The sequence below is a fragment of the Berghia stephanieae genome, chromosome 9 (genome assembly GCF_034508935.2).
Source record: "Berghia stephanieae isolate SIO BIC M18660-M18661 chromosome 9, UCSD_Bste_1.3, whole genome shotgun sequence".
In the NCBI taxonomy this organism is placed as follows: domain Eukaryota; kingdom Metazoa; phylum Mollusca; class Gastropoda; order Nudibranchia; family Aeolidiidae; genus Berghia; species Berghia stephanieae.
Genome location: NC_088368.1, coordinates 12265895 through 12286765, shown reverse-complemented (window position 1 = coordinate 12286765; position 20871 = coordinate 12265895). Strand labels below are relative to the sequence as shown.

The window sequence follows — 20871 nt, the reverse complement described above, 5'->3', positions numbered from 1 at the left end:
GCTATTGGTAAATGCTTTTCTGTAGTTGCTTTGACACACTTTTGGAATATATCAAATTGTTTTTCACATTTTTCGTTATCAGGTTCACTTTGGCTTTGTATCATGAGTGCATTTTCAAATTCTTCTCTCATTTTTGTTTGTATGCCATTGTCTTTGCATAACCTGTAATCCCTCTTTATTCTACCAGCTGTTCTCTGAATAGCTTTAAACTTTATCCTTACTGTACAAACAACTGGGACATGGTCACTGTCTACATCGGCGCCTGGGTAGGTTTTGCAATTTAATATGCCATTTCTGAATCTTGATGATACTGCTATAAAGTCTATCTGGTTCCTTGCTCTGTCCCCTGGTGATTGCCATGTCCAGGTTCTTCTTGGGTGTTGTTGAAACCAGGTGTTTGAAATCATTAATTTATTTGTTCTACACCAATCTGCCCAGATGTTTCCTCGTTCATTTCTGTCTCCGAGTCCATGTGGTCCGATTATGTCACCATCTCTGCCTCTGCCAATCTTAGCATTTAGGTCCCCCATTACCATAAGGACTTCTTGTGATTTACACATTCGTTTTGCTTTGTCTAGTGAATGGTAAAACTCTGTCATATCTGCATCTGTCGCCTCTTCTGTTGGTGCATAAACTTGAATAATATTGGTGTCAACTACAGGTCCTCTTAGCTTAACCAGCAAAACTCTGTCTGAGATTGCTACGTGCCCTTTGTAAAATTTGGTTGATTTTTGGTCTAAGATCATCCCTACTCCTTTTTGGAAAGAGGTTCCACCACTCCATATGATCTTATATGTCATGTTGTTTTCTTGTTTTGACATGGTTCCCTGCTCTTTCCATCTCATCTCTGCCAGGCCAAGAATATTTATTTGGAGCCGTTTCATTTCTTTTAGAATGTTGTTTAGTTTTCCTTTTGGGCACAGGTCCTGACATTCCATGTCCCAATTTTGGTTTTGTCACATTTGTTAAATTTATTTCGCCTAGTAACTGGCTGACGGTTCGGTGTGACCTGACGAACATCACGCTCCCAACCGAGCGAGGCAGCAGTCTTCCGTGAAAACATGCTCCCCTTTACGCTGTCACCGTTTAACTTTTTGGACTTATTCATGCAGTTAACTCGGCAAAGTTACAAGAATGGTTTGCCATTGCCTATTCTTGTCGCCCTCTGCAGTTGGCCAGCTTGACCTGTTACCGTTCGACACCACGAGGAGGTTGCAGTAGGGCTTGATGATGATCTATCTTTGCAGACTTGGCATCATCCATTTGTCGAACTTTCTCACCGTACTCAGGTGTAAAATGAATACCTGGCCATTAACAGCGTTGCCTCTGTCCAGAAAAATTGTAATATCGCCTAACAGGTGTCATGTCCCGTCCTAAATGTTAAGTGTTGCTGTTGGCCCGGGACCCCTTGTAAAGCACTTTGAGCACGTTTAGTGGATATCGCGCTATATAAAAGCTCAATTTTAAAATTTAAAAAAAAATTAATTGAAAAAAAATCAAATTTAATAATTTGTTTCTTACTCTGTACCAGGCAATTGTTCTTACAGGGACACTCGCATATCTTCAGCCTTGCATTTCCTCATTAAAGTACCAGAACATACATGGGGAGCACATGATTTCCTGAATGAGATTGATTGGACGAACAGTCTTTTGTCAAGTGCCAGGAAAAGTAAGTAAATATAACTGTATCATTACTTTGGCCATTTTAACGTTTACTTGCATTTTCCTTCTTGCTTTGATATAAGTTTTGCATTATATATATATATATATATATATATATATATATATATATATATATATATATATATATATATATATATATATATTTTCCCCCTTCATATGTGAGTTACATTGTTAAGGGCCTGATGCTCACTACCATCATCATCATCATCAACATCATCATCATTAACATCATCATCATCATTATCTGGATAATGATGATAGTGATGATGATGACGACGATCATTATGGTGGTTTCTTCCCAAGTTGGCTGCCATCTGGAAACTGGGAAGGCAGAGAAATGGAGAAAATAGGAAATTATTCATTTGAAATTACATAATTAATTTTATCCTTTCCTTGCCTATTGATATTGACATTTACGAGGGCTCTTTCATAATTAACCGAAAAATGCCTGTAAAATCCGCGTTTTTTATGCTATCAAAAAAATTCTTGCACTCGTTCATACCTTGACTCGTCCTTCATTTCTCTACGTAACAGCCAAGTCTGTTGACACACTTCTGCCACCGCCGCACCATGGAATAGATACCCTCTCTGAAGAAATTTCCGTCAAGGTTTTGTAGCCATTTCCGCACATGGTCAACAAGCTCTTCATCGACATCAAAGCGCTTTCCTGCCAGCTCACGTTTCAGTGGCCCAAAGAGGTGATAATCAGATGGTGCGAGGTCTGGACTGTGTGGTGGGTGTGGCAAAATTTCCCATCCATATTTCTCTAGCCAACCTTGGGTCACTCGTGCTGTGTGGGGTGTAGCGTTGTCGTGTTGCAAAATGACCCCGTTGGTCAACCGCCCTGGGCGCTTTCTGAGAATGGCCTCCCTAAGCTTGTCAAGAGTTTGGCAGTACCTTGCAGCATTGATTGTTTCTCCAGGTTGTAAGGTTTCGAACAAATAACACCACGACTGTCCCAGAAAACAGTTCCCATTATTTTCTTTGCTGCCGACCGCATGACTTTGAATTTCTTCGCGACAGGTGAGGATGGATGTTTCCATGTCATCGAATCTTGCTTTGTTTCTGGGGTGCAATGGTGCAACCAAGTCTCATCACCGGTGACTATGCTGTCAAGAAAAGTCACAACGTACCCTAAAAAGTCTCCGCCGGCGTTGGCAGTATGCCCGTGAACCCTGCGTGAGCTCTTGCTTCTTCTCAAAAGTTCCCTGCAGATGTCCAATCTTTGTTCTTTATGATTGTCTGTCAATTGCTTAGGAACCCATCTTGCGCTGACTTTTCTGTAGCCAAGTTCATCAAATACAATTCTATGGGCAGAAGTTTCCGAAATTTCAAGACTGCTTGCGATTTCATGAAGTTTCAACCTCCTGTCTTGACGAATAAGCTCATCAACTCGCTTCACATTGTCTTTTGACGTCGCAGTTATCGAACGCCCTCTCCCTTCCCTGTCTGTCAAGTCGGAATGGCCGGCTTCAAACAAATTACACCAGTGATAGACTTGTGTACGGCTTATAACATGCTCACCATATACACTCTGAAGTTCTTTATGAATTTCGGTAGGATTCAGACTTTTGGCGTTCAAAAAACGTATGACAGCTCTGATTTCCTCCTTTGACCAAGTTTCAAGGTGGGCCGCCATCTTTAAAATCGTCTAGAAATTCATTGTGCAAAATGATGCACTTCATAATTTCTAGAAATATCCGTAAGGAAATAAGGAATATCATGTCGTTTACAGAATTAAAAAATCTCCACTGGTTGCTGAACAATGGGCATTTTTCGGTTATTTCTGAAAGAGCCCTCGTAGCTGGACTTTAAATGATTTGTTTGCTTAATAGACAAAAGAATTTTGCTTGAAACTTCTTTGGAATCACAATTAAAATAGGATAGCAGTGTTTCTTGATATCTAGATTTAGGCAACCACTCTGATCCAGAGTCTTATGAATTTTTGTACTCTTCCTGTATTTTAAAGATTATTGAATTTAAACATGTTATCTTGATATTTTTTTCATTAACACAGAGGACTCTAGTTTCAAAGAAACAGAGTTGACTTGGCATGAACAGCGAGAGTTTATTTACCTGGCCATCAAAGCTCTAGGGAATCACACCGTTGTGAATGATGTGGTTAAAGCTATATCAGAACTCGAGACAACCACACCTTCTATGAAAGGTTAGCAATCTAGAAAAAAAAAGTTATTTATTGTTGTTTGTTGTTTCTCTAGTAAATCCTGACATCAAGGATTAAAAGAAAATTTTACATTTCCCCATCAATTGATTTTCATGTATTTTTACAATAGTATTAGTAACATCATTTAGTGTGAAAGGTTCATCAGCCTGGTGAGCTGTTTTGTAACCCATGAGGAGTGAAGTCGTAGGTCAGTGCAAGATGATATGGCCCTTATCTTGGTTGATGGATTCACAGAATGAAACAAGATGATGTGGCCCATATCTTAGTTGATGGATTCACAGAATGAAATAAGATGATGTGTTCCATATCTTAGTTTGTGGTGTCACAAAAGGAAACAAGATGATGTACCCCATGTCTTTGGTCGGTGGTATTACAAACAAGATGATGTGGCCCATGTCTTTGGTTGGTGGTATTAAAAACAAGATGATGTGGCCCATGTCTTTGGTCGGTGGCATTACAAACAAGATGATGTGGCCCATGTCTTTGGTGGTGGTATTAAAAACAAGATGATGTGGCCCATGTCTTTGGTCGGTGGTTTTACAAACAAGATGATGTGCCCCATGTCTTTGGTTGGTGGTATTACAAACAAGATGATGTGCCCCATGTCTTTGGTCGGTGGTATTACTAAAAGATGATGTGGCCCATGTCTTTGGTTGGTGGTATTACAAACAAGATGATGTGGCCCATGTCTTTGGTCGGTGGTTTTACAAACAAGATGATGTGGCCCATGTCTTTGGTTGGTGGTTTTACAAACAAGATGATGTGGCCCATGTCTTTGGTCATTGGTTTTACAAACAAGATGATGTGCCCCGTGTCTTTGGTCGGTGGTATTACAAACAAGATGATGTGCCCTGTGTCTTTGGTCGGTGGTATTACAAACAAGATGATGTGCCCCATGTCTTTGGTCGGTGGTATTACAAACAAGACGATGTGGCCCATGTCTTTGGTCGGTGGTATAACAAACAAGATGATGTGGCCCATGTCTTTGGTTGGTGGTATTACAAACAAGATGATGTGCCCTGTGTCTTTGGTCGGTGGTATTACAAACAAGACGATGTGGCCCATGTCTTTGGTCGGTGGTATTACAAACAAGATGATGTGGCCCATGTCTTTGGTTGGTGGTATTACAAACAAGATGATGTGCCCCATTTCTTTGGTCGGTGGTATTACAAACAAGATGATGTGCCCCTTGTCTTTGGTCGTTGGTATTACAAACAAGATGATGCGGCCCATGTCTTTGGTCGTTGGTATAACAAGCAAGATGATGTGCCCCGTGTCTTTGGTCGGTGGTATTACAAACAAGATGATGTGCCCCGTGTCTTTGGTCGGTGGTATTACAATCAAGATGATGTGCCCCGTCTCTTTGGTTGTTGGTATTACAAACAAGATGATGTGGCCCATGTCTTTGGACATTTATTACAAACAAGATGATGTGGCCCATGTCTTTGGTCGGTGGTATAAACAAAGCCAAGATGATAGTGTGCCCATGTCTTGGTTGGTGGTATTACAAACAAGATGATGTGCCCATGTCTTTGGTCAGTGGTATTACAACAAGATGATGTGCCCCATGTCTTTGGTCGGTGGTATTACAAACAAGATGATGTGCCCTGTCTTTGGTCGGTGGTATTACAAACAAGATGATGTGGCCCATGTCTTTGGTCGGTGGTATTACAAACAAGATGATGTGCTCCATGTCTTTGGTCGGTGGTATTACAAACAAGATGATGTGGCCCATGTCTTTGGTCGGTGGTATTACAAACAAGATGATGTGCCCCGTGTCTTTGGTCATTGGTATTACAAACAAGATGATGTGGCCCATATCTTTGGTCGTTGGTATAACAAGCAAGATGATGTGCCCCATGTCTTCGGTCATTGGTATTACAAACAAGATGATGTGCCCCATGTCTTCGGTCATTGGTATTACAAACAAGATGATGTGCCCCATGTCTTTGGTCATTGGTATTACAAACAAGATTATGTGGCCCATGTCTTTGGTCGGTGGTATTACAATCAAGATGATGTGGCCCATGTCTTTGGTCAGTGGTATAACAAGTAAGATGATGTGGCCCATGTCTTTGGTTGGTGGTATTACAAACAAGATGATGTGGCCCATGTCTTTGGTGGGTTGTTTTACAAACAAGATGATGTGCCCCATGTCTTTGGTTGGTGGTATTACAAACAAGATGATGTGCCCCATGTCTTTGGTCGGTGGTATTACTAAAAGATGATGTGGCCCATGTCTTTGGTTGGTTTTACAAACAAGATGATGTGCCCATGTCTTTGGTCGGTGGTTTTACAAACAAGATGATGTGCCCATGTCTTTGGTTGGTGGTTTTACAAACAAGATGATGTGGCCCATGTCTTTGGTCATTGGTTTTACAAACAAGATGATGTGCCCCGTGTCTTTGGTCGGTGGTTATACAAACAAGATGATGTGCCCTGTCTTTGGTCGGTGGTATTACAAACAAGATGATGTGCCCATGTCTTTGGTCGTGGGATTACAAACAAGAGATGTGGCCCATGTCTTTGGTCAGTGGTATAACAAGCAAGATGATGTGGCCCATGTCTTTGGTCTGTGGTATTACAAACATGATGATGGCCCATGTCTTTGGTCTGTGGTATTACAATCAAGATGATGTGCCCATGTCTTTGGTCGTGGTTAAACAAAGATAATGTGGCCCAGTCTTTGGTCGGTGTATTACAAACAAGATGATGTGCCCATGTCTTTGGTCTGTGGTATTACAAACAAGATGATGTGCCCATGTCTTTGGTCGGTGGTATTACAACAAGATGATGTGGCCCATGTCTTTGGTCGTTGGTATTACAAACAAGATGATGTGCCCATGTCTTTGGTCGTGGTATTTACAAACAAGATGATGGCCCATGTCTTTGGTCGTGGTATTACAAACAAGATGATGTGCCCATGTCTTTGGTCTTGGTATTACAAACAAGATGATGTGCCCATGTCTTTGGTCTTGGTATTACAAACAAGATGATGTGCCCATGTCTTTGGTCGTGGTATTACAAACAAGATGATGTGCCCATGTCTTTGGTCGTGGTATTACAAACAAGATGATGTGCCCCAGTCTTGTCTGTGTGAGTCCCATTTGGGTATTACAAACAAGATGATGTGGCCCATGTCTTTGGTCGTGGTATACAACAAGATGATGTGCCCATGTCTTTGGTCTGAAAGTTTGTCTTTGGTTGTATTACAAACAAGATGATGTGCCCATGTCTTTGGTCTGTGGTATTACAAACATGATGATGTGGCCCATGTCTTTGGTCTGTGGTATTACAAACAAGATGATGTGGCCCATGTCTTTGGTCTGTGGTATTACAACAAGAATGATGTGGCCCATTCTTGGTCGTGGTATTACAAACATGATGTGGCCATGTCTTTGGTCTGGTATTACAAACAAGAGATGTGGCCCATGTCTTTGGTCTGGTTACAACAAGATAGTGCCCATTCTTTGGTCTGGTATACAACAAGATGATGTGCCCCATGTCTTTGGTCTGTGGTATTACAAACAAGATGATGTGCTCCGTGTCTTTGGTCGGTGGTATTACTAAAAGATGATGTGGCCCATGTCTTTGGTCGGTGGTTTTACAAACAAGATGATGTGGCCCATGTCTTTGGTCAGTGGTATAACAAGCAAGATGATGTGGCCAGTCTTTGGTCTGTGGTATTACAAACAGATATGTGCCCCATGTCTTTGGTCTGTGGTATTACAAACAAGATGATGTGCTCCGTGTCTTTGGTCTGTGGTATTACAAACAAGATGATGTGGCCCATGTCTTTGGTCGGTGGTATTACAAACAAGATGATGTGGCCCATAACTTAGTTGATATCACAAACTTAAACACCGAGATTGAAAGATTGTAGGCTGCTATGAATCTTGAAGAATTGAAAGCCAAGACATCCTATCTCTGACAAGACAAGGAACCATTTTGCTTTTCATTAATTATTTTTTGGGTATTTTTGAAGAGATGTTTAAAGTCAATGTCAACAGAAATTGAAATTCTATTGACAATATTTTGTATAAGTTCGTTTTGTAGCACTTATGTGAAATATTTTTAGCTATTACAAACACTTTGTTGACACTGAACAATCCATACAGCATGCACATACACACACACACACACACACACACACACACACACACACACACACACACGCAGAGAGAGAGAGAGAGAGTCCATACATATACATGATTGTGCATGTCTCCGCCTATACGAGTTCATACGTACTAACAAAGAAAACAGTAATATTTAACTTGGACAATTACTTTGAGAAAAGAAATGACTTCAGATGTGTCTTGAAAACCACAACACATCTTGAGAACTAGACAGATGTTGGATGTGAATTCCAAACAGTTGGAACACTTTAAAACTCTCACATGTCATCAAGGTAAATACCAGGTGAAAAGTACTTTATGCTAGGGTAGCATCTTATTCAGAAAATAGCAGTGGCTCCCTTAGGATTCACCAGCAACACTCACAAACACTGACTATAATCCAATCTTCACGTTACAAGCATAGAAGAACGTTTGCCAACATTTTTAAAAATGGAAACTAAAAGAATCAGTCTTTCACAACTGCCAAGAAGTCTTGAGACAAAAGACCACATCAGCATTTCATTGTCTAGTGACAAACCTCAAATCTTACTAGTGATTACGATATAACCCTGAGAATAGAAAATGAATTCAAAGAATGAGTCGACAGAGTCAAGTTGGAGTTCGACACTGCTAGAGCAGAAAGTTTTACTTTATCATTTATAATTAGAGTGAGTACCAAAAAAAATGGGAACAACAAAATGTGACTTTAAGAGTATTGACTGTATGCAGATCCCACGCCACTATATTGGTTACTGTCTGTTTTACTCTATATAAATCTTAATAATCTTTGGCCCTGGGAGTCATAGGGATAGAGATCTGCTTTTACTGTAATTCTCTAATGATTACATTTTTAAACTCCTGTTTAGTTCAAGTGATTTTTTTTTGTGCGTGTGGATTAGTTTTCAATCTTTATGCATTATAATTATTATTTTAAAGAATTTCATATCTTCCTATCTATTCAGGCTATTTTCCAACTTCCACAAACAAAGATTTCAAGTGTAAAGATGGAACAATTTTACGGTTTGCAATTGACGGATCTCTAGAACGATTGTATGACCCTGTCAATAAGGTAAAAGTGTGATTTGAATAGTGGGTACAATTTGTTTCATATTTTATTTTCATTCTCCTGATCCTCCTCCTCCTTTTTCTTCTTCTTCTTCTTCTTCTTCTTCTTCTTCTTCTTCTTCTTCTTCTTCTTCTTCTTCTTCTTCTTCTTCTTCTTCTTCTTCTTCTTCTTCTTCTTCTTCTTCTTGTGCCTCCACCTCTTCTCCTTCCTCACCTACTTTTATAACTATTTTTTTACTATTTCTTCTGATAAAAGTTTCACTAAAGAATAAAATGCAATTTCCTTTGTAATATTTGAAAGCCTATTTAGCGGGTGGTTGGATGGGAGCATCACCCTTGAATCATATACCTATGATGTTCGCATGGGTGTACGATCCGATAGTGATGTCGTTTCTTCTTCTCTTTACTAGCCTATCCTGCTTCTTTGGTTTGTGATTGTATTTTTGACAGGGGATATTTTTTTTTCTGTAAATCTTCTGCCTGTTTGTTCTTGGTTATTTATAATTTAGCTTATGATATCTTTAGGTTATGATTTTGATTTACATTTGTACTATTTTTGTTGGATTGCTTGTTTTTTTGTTTCAGCGGTCTCTCATATAACCTCAATTGTGTTGGAAGAGACCTAAAGCAACAAACAAACAAACAAAAAAAAGCCTATTTTTTCATTTAAAATAAGCAAAAACAGAAACCCCTTAGCTCTAACACCCTTGTTGTATCAACGTGTGTTTTTCATTCATTTCTACACCTAGACTGTGCGCTATGTGGTCTAGTGGTATGATTCTAGCCTTCCAATTGGAAGATCCTGAGTTCAAGTCATTCTCTGAGTGGCATATAGTTGAGTCCTTGGAAAAGACTCTTTACTCACACATTCTCTTACTCAGTTGTAAAATGAGTACCTGGCCGTTGATAGCATTGTCTCTGTTTGGAAAATTTGAAATATCACCTAACAGGCATTATGTCTCGTCCTACATGTTAAGTCTTGCCAGGGACTTCTTGCTAAGCACTTGTTAAGCACGTTAAGTGGATATTGCCGTATATAAATACTCAAGTCTTTTTTTGTTTTGTTTTGTTTTTTAGATGGAGTGGGCATCCCCTGACAATCCCTTAGGACAACTGACCTACAACACGTATGTGGAAGCAGACTTTGTTGACATGGCCAAGCAATACAATTACATATCGGGTGCTGGATTTGACAAACCTAATGTTACCGAAAACGCACACCCAGAGAAAAAGCTGTGGAAAATGGGAGTCATTAGCTCTCATCAAAAAAGTAAAACACTTTTTTCTATTATAATAATGATGATAATAATAATAATAATAATAATAATAATAATAATAATAATAATAATAATAATAATAATAATAATAATAATAACAATAATAATAATAATAATAATAATAATAATAATAATAATAATAATAATAATAATAATAATAATAGTAATAATAATAATAATAATAATAGTAATATTAATAATGACAATAATAATAATAATAATAAAGATAAATCTTTACTGTCCACTAAATTGAACATTTTCAGTGGTTTATATTGCTCAAACAAATATAATAAGCATATAAATGTGTGAATCTTATAATAGTATAATCATCAAAACAAATTTACTTCACAATGCACATCCTTTGTAGATTAACTGGGAACATAATGTTTTTAACTCACTCAACCCTAACACCGACTGTATCCTTAGTTTACCCTGGTTAATTTTACCCCATGCCTATTTATTACATTTTTATGAGACAAATTATAGGCGTAGTATCAAAGCTAATTTTTTTAGTTTTAACATAGTTGAATAAAACTATCTATGTACATGCTCAATTTTTATACATTTTTTCAAATTTTGAAAAGTAACAAAAATCTCTAGGATTTAGTGCGTTAATGCATTGAAATTAAGACTGATTGCATTTTTAGTCTTGATAAAGTGTAGAGAACAGAAGACAATGAGAAACAGGTTCTTGCATGACCTATATGTGTGTCCCACTATGTCAAATGGGATTTATGTCAGGGTGATTTAGACTGTATAATTTGATTTTGTAATCCAAAGTATGAAACATGCATTTAATTTCTATTTTGTATTTATGTCAATAGACATAGTTTTCTTAAAGTTAAAGTGACAAATTCTAAAATCTCACATTTCTGGTCATTTCTTCTAAATTGAGCTTTTTTATTTAGCGCGATATCCACTAAACATGCTCAAAGCGCTTTACAAGGGGTCCCTGGCCAACAGCAACACTTAACACGTAGGACGGGACATGATGCCTGTTAGGTGATTTTACAATTTTTTTTCGGACACAGACAACACTGTTAATGGCCAGGTACTCATTTTACACCTGAGTACGGTGAGAGAATTTGACTTAAGAGCCTTTCCCAAGGACTCAACTATGCACTGATCAGAAAGCGAGTATCATACCACTAGATCACATAGCCGCACCATAAATCCACTTTTAAGGCACCTGGTTCACCCCGACATAATACCATTTTGCGACAATAAGTTACATATGTGACCAATCGTCTAAAAACTGTATTATGTGTGATTTGCTTCGTACCCGAAAGGTACCGAGTTAATAATAATAATAGCAATAATAGCGAATACCCACTGCGCTGTGTGGCCTTGATCAAGTCACCTTGCCCTAGCTCAGTTTTTGGCACTGCACTGCGGCTGACGCCTGGGTTATTCCACTTTTCCCTAAGAAAAGACCTAGAGACAAATTTCCCCTTTGTGATGAATAAAGGGAATTTTATTATTATTTATTTTTTATGTCAAGGTGAGCTTGTTGCTTAAAATTGAAATTTGATATTAATTAATTCTGAACATTTTGAATAAAACTCTTTTCTCTTTATATAGTTCATTCCGACGTAACAACAAATTGACGCAATGGGTCACATATATGTCTCGAGTGTTGTAAAAATAAAGCAAAGCAGTAATTATTATTACAAGTATTATTATTATTATTATTATTATTATTATTATTATTATTATTATTATTATTATTATTATTATTATTATTATTATTATTGTTATTGTTATTATTATTATTAATTATTCTACCATTATTCTTTTTATTACACTATTTTTATTTATACTATAAACATTAGCAATGCTAGTGCGTACCATTATGTAGGGCAATTTCATATTCTTTGTGTATTATGTGTAGATTTCTTTTTCATTTTTGTCATTGTTATAAAGATGTGCTACACTATGCTCTACAATTATAACATATTTTTTTACATTAGCGTTAAATGACATATTTTTTACTTAAATATTAAATGACATATTTTCTAGTTGAATATTAAATGACATTTTTTATACTTAAAAATTAAATGACATATTTTTTACTTAAATAATAAATGTCACAGTTTTTACTATAACCTTAAATCGCATATTTTTTACTTTAACCTTAAATGACATCTTTTTTACTTTAAAATTAAATGACATCTTTTTTTATCTTAACGTTAAATGACATCTTTTTTACTTTAACGTTAAATGACATGTTTTTTACTTTAATTTGAAGGTGACAATTCATGCAATTTCTGGTTAGAATTGAAAACCTTTGACATCCAGACAGCCATCAAGTATGGGGCTCCAGTCAGTTTATATCTTAACTACATCTCTGTTCCAAACAAAGGTATTTTTCTCTATATTGTTTGTAAATTATGTTATTATTATTTTTTTCAAAATTTAGACTACAGAATCATTAGAGGCCTTTGAAGTTGAGGTTGATCCCATTTTTTATGGCTCAAGAGGTTTTGTTTAGCACCTAACTAGAGCATTTATATGTAGGGCAGCATCCACTAAACATGCTCAAAGCACTTTACAACAGCAACATTTAACATATAGGACGAGACATGACGCCTGAACTGATAGGCGATATTTGAATTTTTTCCTCAGCAGAGACAACGCTGTTAATTGCCAGGTATTCATTTTACACCTGAGTATAGTGAGAGAATGTGAGTAAAGAGCAATTTCAAAGGACTCAACTATGCGCTGCTTTGAGTAGAACTCGACTCCAGAACCTTCTGATCCAAAGGTGAGTGTCATGCATACCACCAGACTACAAAGCCACATCTAAGTATGACCCATTAAATCTAACAGCTCAAGTTACCCAATCATTGCTAGATCCATAATCTGGATATCTAAAATGTTAGTCGTTCTTTATATTGTACATGATCAAGGTTCAAGAGTTTATTTTTAGGCCATTGGTCTATCACCATAACATCTCTCTGAGCAAATTATTCTAACAATTATAATAATAAGGGAATAACATTGTATGGTCTTCATCTATGACTAAAAAGCAATAATAATAATAATAATAATAATAATAATAATAATAATAATAATAATAATATAATATTGTTGATGATGATGATGATGATGATGATGATGATGATGATGATGATGATGATGATAACCATAATAATAATAATAATAATAATAATAATAATAATAATAATAATAATAATAATAATAATAATAATTATAATAATAAAATTAACATAATTCACTTATAGACTTCCATTTACTGTTTCTAACAATTCTATCACGAAGACAACCAAATTCATAACGAAATACTTGATTGTTACTCATTGACAACTGCTTTGAAGATTTCTGCTACGGTGAGAAGTTCTCCCTACAACGTTCGACTCAACTCTTTTCCTTATTGCACCATCCACTGATACATACATACACACTAGAACAGTCACATGCACACAAGTAAAACACACATACATACACTATGTCCTTCAACGACAGAATGGCGATACAGACAATTTCATTAAATTAATACAATTTTTACACAAGTATGATGGTTTGTCCTAAATTGTCAATACAAGCATATTATTGGTGATAGCACTGCTTGATGATGACAACAGATTTTTAAAAAAATCAAACATCGTCATTGGTAATGTAATGTTTGGTGCCTAAATGAAGTTCTAAATATTGTCAATGATGGCATAACAGTTGTTTTGGGGCCAAAAATGACACCCTACAAAGCCATAGAAAGGCGGTAAATGAAGTTAAAAATTAAAACGATGCTTTGTGATAACGACAAATTTTTGACACAAGTAATGGACGTAGTTTAGATATGATTTATGCTAACAACTGCTCATATCAAATCTTTTCTCATTTTACTTTTGATTGGGTAAGGGATCAAAAACTCATTGACAACCGTCGTTTCAGACTGAATAACGATTTTTCTGATTGACTGCACATCTGTGTACTTAGGATGACTTTCCAATGATCAAACAAGCCTCTTGTTGATATTTAAGCATATTATATATAAAAAATACATCAATGACTTCGAAAATACCAATTGTTTAAATTTTTATTATTGTTTGTGTTGGACAAACCAATAAGAAAAATGATGATTGAATAAATTAATATAGTATGACTTAATACCAAAGATTGCTGTGTGTGACATAGAGAAGAGGAAATCCTTAATTGCTGCCCTATACAGCAGGTGGGGGGGGGGGGGGGGGGGTATTGAGGAAGTAAGTTAATAAAAGTAAGAATTTCATAAGCAATGAGGGGAAAATGATCATGATCTAGATTAGTGATTTGTTTTCATTTATCAATATCAACTTTCGCCAATGAAAATATTGCATTGCTTTCAGGTCTAGATGTGACTGTTTTGCTGATCAACAAGACAACAACGCGTCTTCCCGAATCTGTATCCTTCAACTTCAAACCTAAGAATAGCAACAGGAAGTGGGCCATGACCAAAATGGGTCTTGACCTTGACCCTTGTAATGTTGTGCTCAATGGGAGCCAGTATATCCACGGTAAGAGCGTTGGTGAAAGTGCTCTCTCCTATTGAAAGATTTTTAAAAAAATGTATTTGTGTCAGAAAAAATTTGACTTTACTATGACCTAACCAAATGTTGGTATAATAACTTTTGCATTTAAGAGTCCTGATAGCTCAGTTGATAGAGCACTTGCTTCACATGCAAAGAGACCAAGATCAATCTCTGGATTTTTTTTTGAGCTCCATTGTCCACCCAATGATTGGGTATTTGGATCTGTTTGATCTGGCAGAGAGTATTTTGCAAACTCTCTGATAAGCAATTTCTTATGACCATTTAACGCTACCGAAACTGGGATAAATTCACATTTAGCCGTATGGCTCTGAAGGACAACTTCAACTTTTGCATTTGGTGTTAAAGCTTCTCGGTGTTCTTTGTCATCCCCTTCTTGTTGAGAGTGAGGTCTGGATTACTTTATGTTCTCACAATACCACATTCATTCTTCATTGTAAAAGCGTAGTTTAATTCAAATTTCGTAATTTTGGTGTTTAATTCAACTTTCAGCATTTGGTTCAGTCCAAGACAATAGAAGTTGAGGTTAACAGCTAAAAATGGCTAACTGAGCAAGTCAAAGTATAATGAAAATATATGGAGTAAACATGGCTCTTTAATCAAACAGTACATAAATATACAACGTTTCAGCCTTTGGCCTTCCACAGACAAAACGAGCTCTTAATGACAAGAGAAGAAAAAAAAAAAGGAGAAAGCTAGATGTAGGTATTATACTATATTAAATTGAACCAAGTCGAGGCCACAAGTCAGAATTTTGAATTTGGCGTATATGCTGTATTCTTCTTTGGTGGACTTAGCTCTTCACTAAAGGGTTCTCAAAAAACTGTTAATGAGAGTTGCTTCATGTAAATATTACGATGTAAATGAATTTCACTGATACGAAAAGATGAGAGTGAAAAGTCAAATCAGTTCTCTATAAGAAAGATGGATTCTGAAAAATTCAAATGCCAACTGTTGCTAGTGGAGGGTCAATGATTCAGACCTGCTCCAAAGATTCTTTTAAGCCAATGCCAATTATTTATCTCCATGAAAACCGACTGACACAGACTGATTATTATTGTCAATGGTGCATTTTCTCCATTACACGATTGAAAATAAGCCTTCTTGTCATGTTGTAAATATATGCATTTAGGTCCAGTTGTAATTGCATCCAGAGATATACACGTTTTTGTAATGTTGAAAATATGATTGACTTTGGAGTTTCGAAAAAAGTAAAAGAGACTCAAATATTTTAAAACAGCTTTACGTCGAAAAGCTATATTTTTTTCTTCAGTGATTTTTGTTTTAATGGTATAATGATGCTTTCATGTTTGTCTTTGTTTTTTTTTCCCTAGCTGTGGATTCTACAGTGAAACTCACAGATAAAAACAATAGTGGCCTCATCATAGCTGGTTATGATTCTCCACTTATATTTTGGGGGACCACCAAGCACATTCCATCCCCTTTTCCTGTGCCATTACAACCTTTTGACTGCTCAACTTTAACCTCAGTGGCCTTTAACCTCTTCAATAATATCTGGAACACCAACTATATTTACTGGTATCCGTACAATGATAATGATTCCAGCTTCAAGTCAAGATTTAGTATGTATTATACAAAATAGAAGAAATCATTATAAACCAAGTCTGCATGGAGACATTTCTTAAAAGTACAGTAAAATTCGCGTATTCCAAAGATAAGTTTTAAAATAATATCATGATGAACCAAATGCATGTGGATGCTTCAAAATTTTCCCGCCTTCATTTGATAACTTTTTGAAATAGTAAACGAAAGAGTCAGTGAAGCTCAAATGTGACTCAATATATAAGAAAGTGTCAGCTTTGATGACCTTTGTTATTCTAACATGGGAAAATTACATGAGAGTCTCAGTATCATCTTGATTGTAAGGATGAACTTTTTAGAACAACTATCAATTATGAAAGAAGTATGAAAGAACTTTATTTCCTGAAGTACAAGATAAAATGAAAACAATGAGAATGTTATACAGGTTTTTATCATGACATGGACAAAATTAAGAGAGAAAAAAACCAAGCATGCTTGTCTTAATGATTTTACATTTAAGCGATTTCTACTGTATATTAATATATATATAAAGGGTGCGAGAAAAAAAAATGGAAAAAAGTTTGATGTTATTTCAATACAAAGATGAAATCAGACATATTAAAAAATTTGCAAGTGATAAGAACAAACCTTAAATTAATATTGCCAAAATAAATTTAAAACCCTTTATTGGTTTAGAAATTTGCCAGTCATACTGACGTCGTTAAAGAATCACGATATCAAAAGTTTCCAAACTTGCATCGTGTTTTTAGCTTTTGTTAGAACATAACAATGTTGTTTACGGTTAAACAAAATCAGACATTTCACTGAATAGATTTTATTACAAAAGCAATAGGTTTAATTTTGTTTAAAGTATAGTGTCTGCTAGAGTAAATTAGCATGAAAAAACAAGATAACATTTCATTGACACATCAACCACCGAAGTGAACATACAAAAGCATGCACCATGTCATAAGAAAACCTTATTCCAGACTTTGTTTCACTTTATCCCAATCTGTCTTTTGTTTTTCAATAGAACAGAACAACTTCCCACATTAGTAACACAACAGTCTTACTTTTAATAGAAAATGAAAGACACTCAATTTAAAGATGAATGGCCTCCAACGAGTTCTGACTTGAATCCAATGGATGACAACATAAGTTGTATTATGTCCAACATTGCTTATAAGGGTCGTACAATGATTTACAAGGAAGCAGAGTTAAAAAAGAGTAAATCAAATTGCATGGGACCAGATCACTATTTAAGACGTTAAAAATTCAATTAGATCTTGTAAAAAAAAAAGGTTACGCCCAAATTATAGAGCAAAATCAGGGATCGATAGATTACATCAAAATTTGAGAAATACGTCACAATCTTCGATATTGCAAAAATGTGTTTATTTAAACAATTGGGGAATTAAAATTTTTCAATATAATTTCTGGAAAATTGTGTACATAAATCTAAATAAATGGTTTTTATTTGGTAAAATGTAATACTTGCAATATTTCTAGTCTCGGAGCTACAGCCTTCTACACTTTTATGGGGTTTTTTCTCGCACCCGATATATTATATATTTTGTATTTCATTTGCCAATGTGACATACGGGAATTTGAAAGGGCCTTTTATATATATTTTTTAAAAATTATATATAAAAGAATACAGGATGCTGCAAGCATCGTGCTTAAGGCAGGCAAAGGTAAAGTTGTTCTTGTGAAAGGCCAGTGATAAATTTCTTTTACACTTTACAACATATACTTATCTGTCATCTGCATTTTTTGCCAAATTGGGACCTAAAATTTGCCAAAATAACCCTCAAAATTTGCCAAGATATTTGCCAAAAAGACCAAAATTTTCCAAAAAATTTGCCGAGGAGAACTAAGCATTTCAGTAAAAATTAACACGCGATACAGAAAAAAAAAATATAAAAGACAATTTATTACATTTAAGGAGGCTACATTATGAATAGCGTTGTTACAAAGATTTTAAAGGATCATTATCCTTAGAGAGTAGCTTCCATTGGTTTGGGCCCAGGCAAAGCTGCAACATTTCTCAAGTTTCGCACTTTTTTTTTTCATTATTTTGTTTTCGCTTCTTTTTTTTCTCAAAATTTGTCACGCGATTTGCCAATTTTCCCAAAATTTGCCATTTGCGGCCACAAAAAATGCAGATGACAGACTTATTAGGCCCGTACATCATATTTTTTAATGAACACAATGATATTTTAAACCATGCAAAGCGTGGAATTTTACATTTGTCTCCGCTAAAGGGACTTTCGATTTTTTTTTCTTGGCCAAGATTATTAACATCCAATTTGATGATTTGGACGAATAGGGGATTCCTGTTGCCTTCGGATGTTTGATGGATTATCTTTATTCCTCAATGAATAGGCAAATGCATCTGATGGTGCTGTGCAGGAAGGTGTTTTAATTTTCTTCAATTGGACATGAAAGATAAAAATTTTGCAAAATATATCCCTCTTTAATTACAAAATTATTAACATGTGCCCTCTTTAACTTTTTAACTCTTTAAGCAAATTTGAGGATTGATTTATATATTATTTTAACAGCACTCCAACTGGTGTGGGTGTGTATTTGTTATGTTTTGTTCTTTTTTAAAAAAAAGTTAATTTTGATTCTTTGATTGATTAATATGTTTTGGGGGAATTTTTTTGTTTGCTTATCTATTTTGGTCAGATTCGACTAAAGTTATGACAAGTTTGTTCACTATATTCATGTTTTATTTGAAAAAAAGTTTGTTAAAGGGATGGAACAGATGTAAAGATATTAAGTGAAAAAAATAACAGGAATAAATAAATAGCTTGTTGAAGAAGACCCCGTAGAGTGCATGCGCATGACTCTACCAATGAACTATCTCTTTATCAAAGTGAAGATACAACTTTTCTTGTGTCCACTAAGCTTGAAGCCTCAGAAGGAGAAAAAATTGCGTGAGGTATCAGGGCAGGGGGGGGGGGGGTGGTGTGCCATATTCATTATTGATGAATTATGTTTACATCTTAACTGATATACTATTTAAATTATCCCTTATCCTGTTCATGTAAATTATAATTTACTTTCACATTCCAATGAATTGTTTACAAGATAACTATTTGCATTTATGACCCAACGACTCAATAGAGTGAATGCATTATCTGCCAGATTCAGTCCCTTGATTAGTGGACAAAGAATGATTACAAAGTACTTTTCCCACGACGGGGCTGATATCTCAGTGCTGGATTGAATTGCTTGATTTTGTGAGTTTTGTTCAATTGTAGAAACCAACGAGCTCCCTCCAACCGCCCTCTTAATAGTGTTCAGTGTTGGACACAACTAAGGGACATAATCTGTGATAATTTCATTCACCTAATACGGTATTGTATAGGCATGTACAAATATCCTGAAATGAAAATGTTGAGTCAAAATGATCAACTTTGCATTTAAAGAAAAAAAATTGATCAGCCTTAGAAACGTGTGTTCATTCATCTCAAATTCAAACCATTTAAACTGGGTGGGATTCCTGACCTCCCATAGTGGGCAGGGAGGCACTTACTGCGTCTTCTACCCCCCTATATCTGTTTTCTAACATGATTTCTGCCTTTGTTTTGGAATGACATTACTTGGTTTTGTCCTGGCCTTGGCCGGATACCCGGGTTTGGAGGGAAACAGTCAAATGTATAGTTAAGAGTTGTTTTTTGTTTTTTTGTGATTATATTGTTTGTCTTGTAATTTATCTCTCTGTTATCTACTGTATTATTTTTTGTATACATATTGTATATGATTTGTAAGCATTTGAGTGTGTCCCTCCTAGTGGGGACCTGTGCTTGTGTCAGGATGAGACATTTAGGTGATCTAAAAATAAGTACACTGATAGTATGCTACATCTGTTTCCTATTTGAATGAATTCCCCTTTGTCTTACCTTTTCTTGGGTGCTTTAATTGTTACTCTAAAACGTTTTACTATTCTATCTTCTTCATGTTTACCGGTGCTGTTGTGACCTTCATGTGTTACAAGCGCCGTAAAACCCTTAAAACAAACAAACCTTTTAAACAACTGTGATGCCATAATTAAATCTAAAATCAATTTTTCCAACAGCTGATTCACTTCAACCTAATACCATTTTGAGATGGTGGGTGATAATTTATTACTGACTACCGTACAGCTGAATGATAAATGAAATCATATTTCAAAAGGTAGCTTATGTATATAACTCTTCTCTCTCTCCCCTTCTCTCTCTCTCTCTCTCTCTCTCTCTCTCTCTCTCTCTCTTTCTCTCTCTCAGTCTCTCTCTCTCTCTCTCTCTCTCTCTCTCTCTCTCTCATATATATATATATATATATATATATATATATATATATATATATATATATATATATATATATATTTATTTATTTATATAATATATATATCTCTCTCATCGTCATTATTTCTCGGTCTTCGACTAAATCATGAACTTGAACCTCGT

The 20871-nt window shown here is 35.7% G+C and overlaps 2 protein-coding genes across 5 annotated transcripts in view; both read left to right on the top strand.

The window, feature by feature from the left end:
- LOC144979699 (uncharacterized) overlaps positions 1–20707 on the top strand; it is a 33666-nt gene extending 12959 nt beyond the window's left edge. For 2 of the 3 annotated variants that reach the window (XM_078926626.1, XM_078926624.1), the window contains exons 8-14: positions 1532–1669; positions 3701–3850; positions 8946–9052; positions 10126–10318; positions 12574–12687; positions 14672–14839; positions 16207–18306. In XM_078926626.1, the coding sequence (XP_078782752.1) occupies positions 1532–1669; positions 3701–3850; positions 8946–9052; positions 10126–10318; positions 12574–12687; positions 14672–14839; positions 16207–16475 (1139 nt within the window). In that variant the 3' untranslated portion in view covers positions 16476–18306. Of the gene's footprint in view, positions 1–1531; positions 1670–3700; positions 3851–8945; positions 9053–10125; positions 10319–12573; positions 12688–14671; positions 14840–16206; positions 18307–18707 lie in introns of those variants that run through there. The other variant, XM_078926625.1, reaches the window with a different exon arrangement.
- LOC144979700 (uncharacterized) overlaps positions 1–20871 on the top strand; it is a 73104-nt gene that overhangs the window by 47361 nt on the left and 4872 nt on the right. The window lies entirely within an intron of this gene.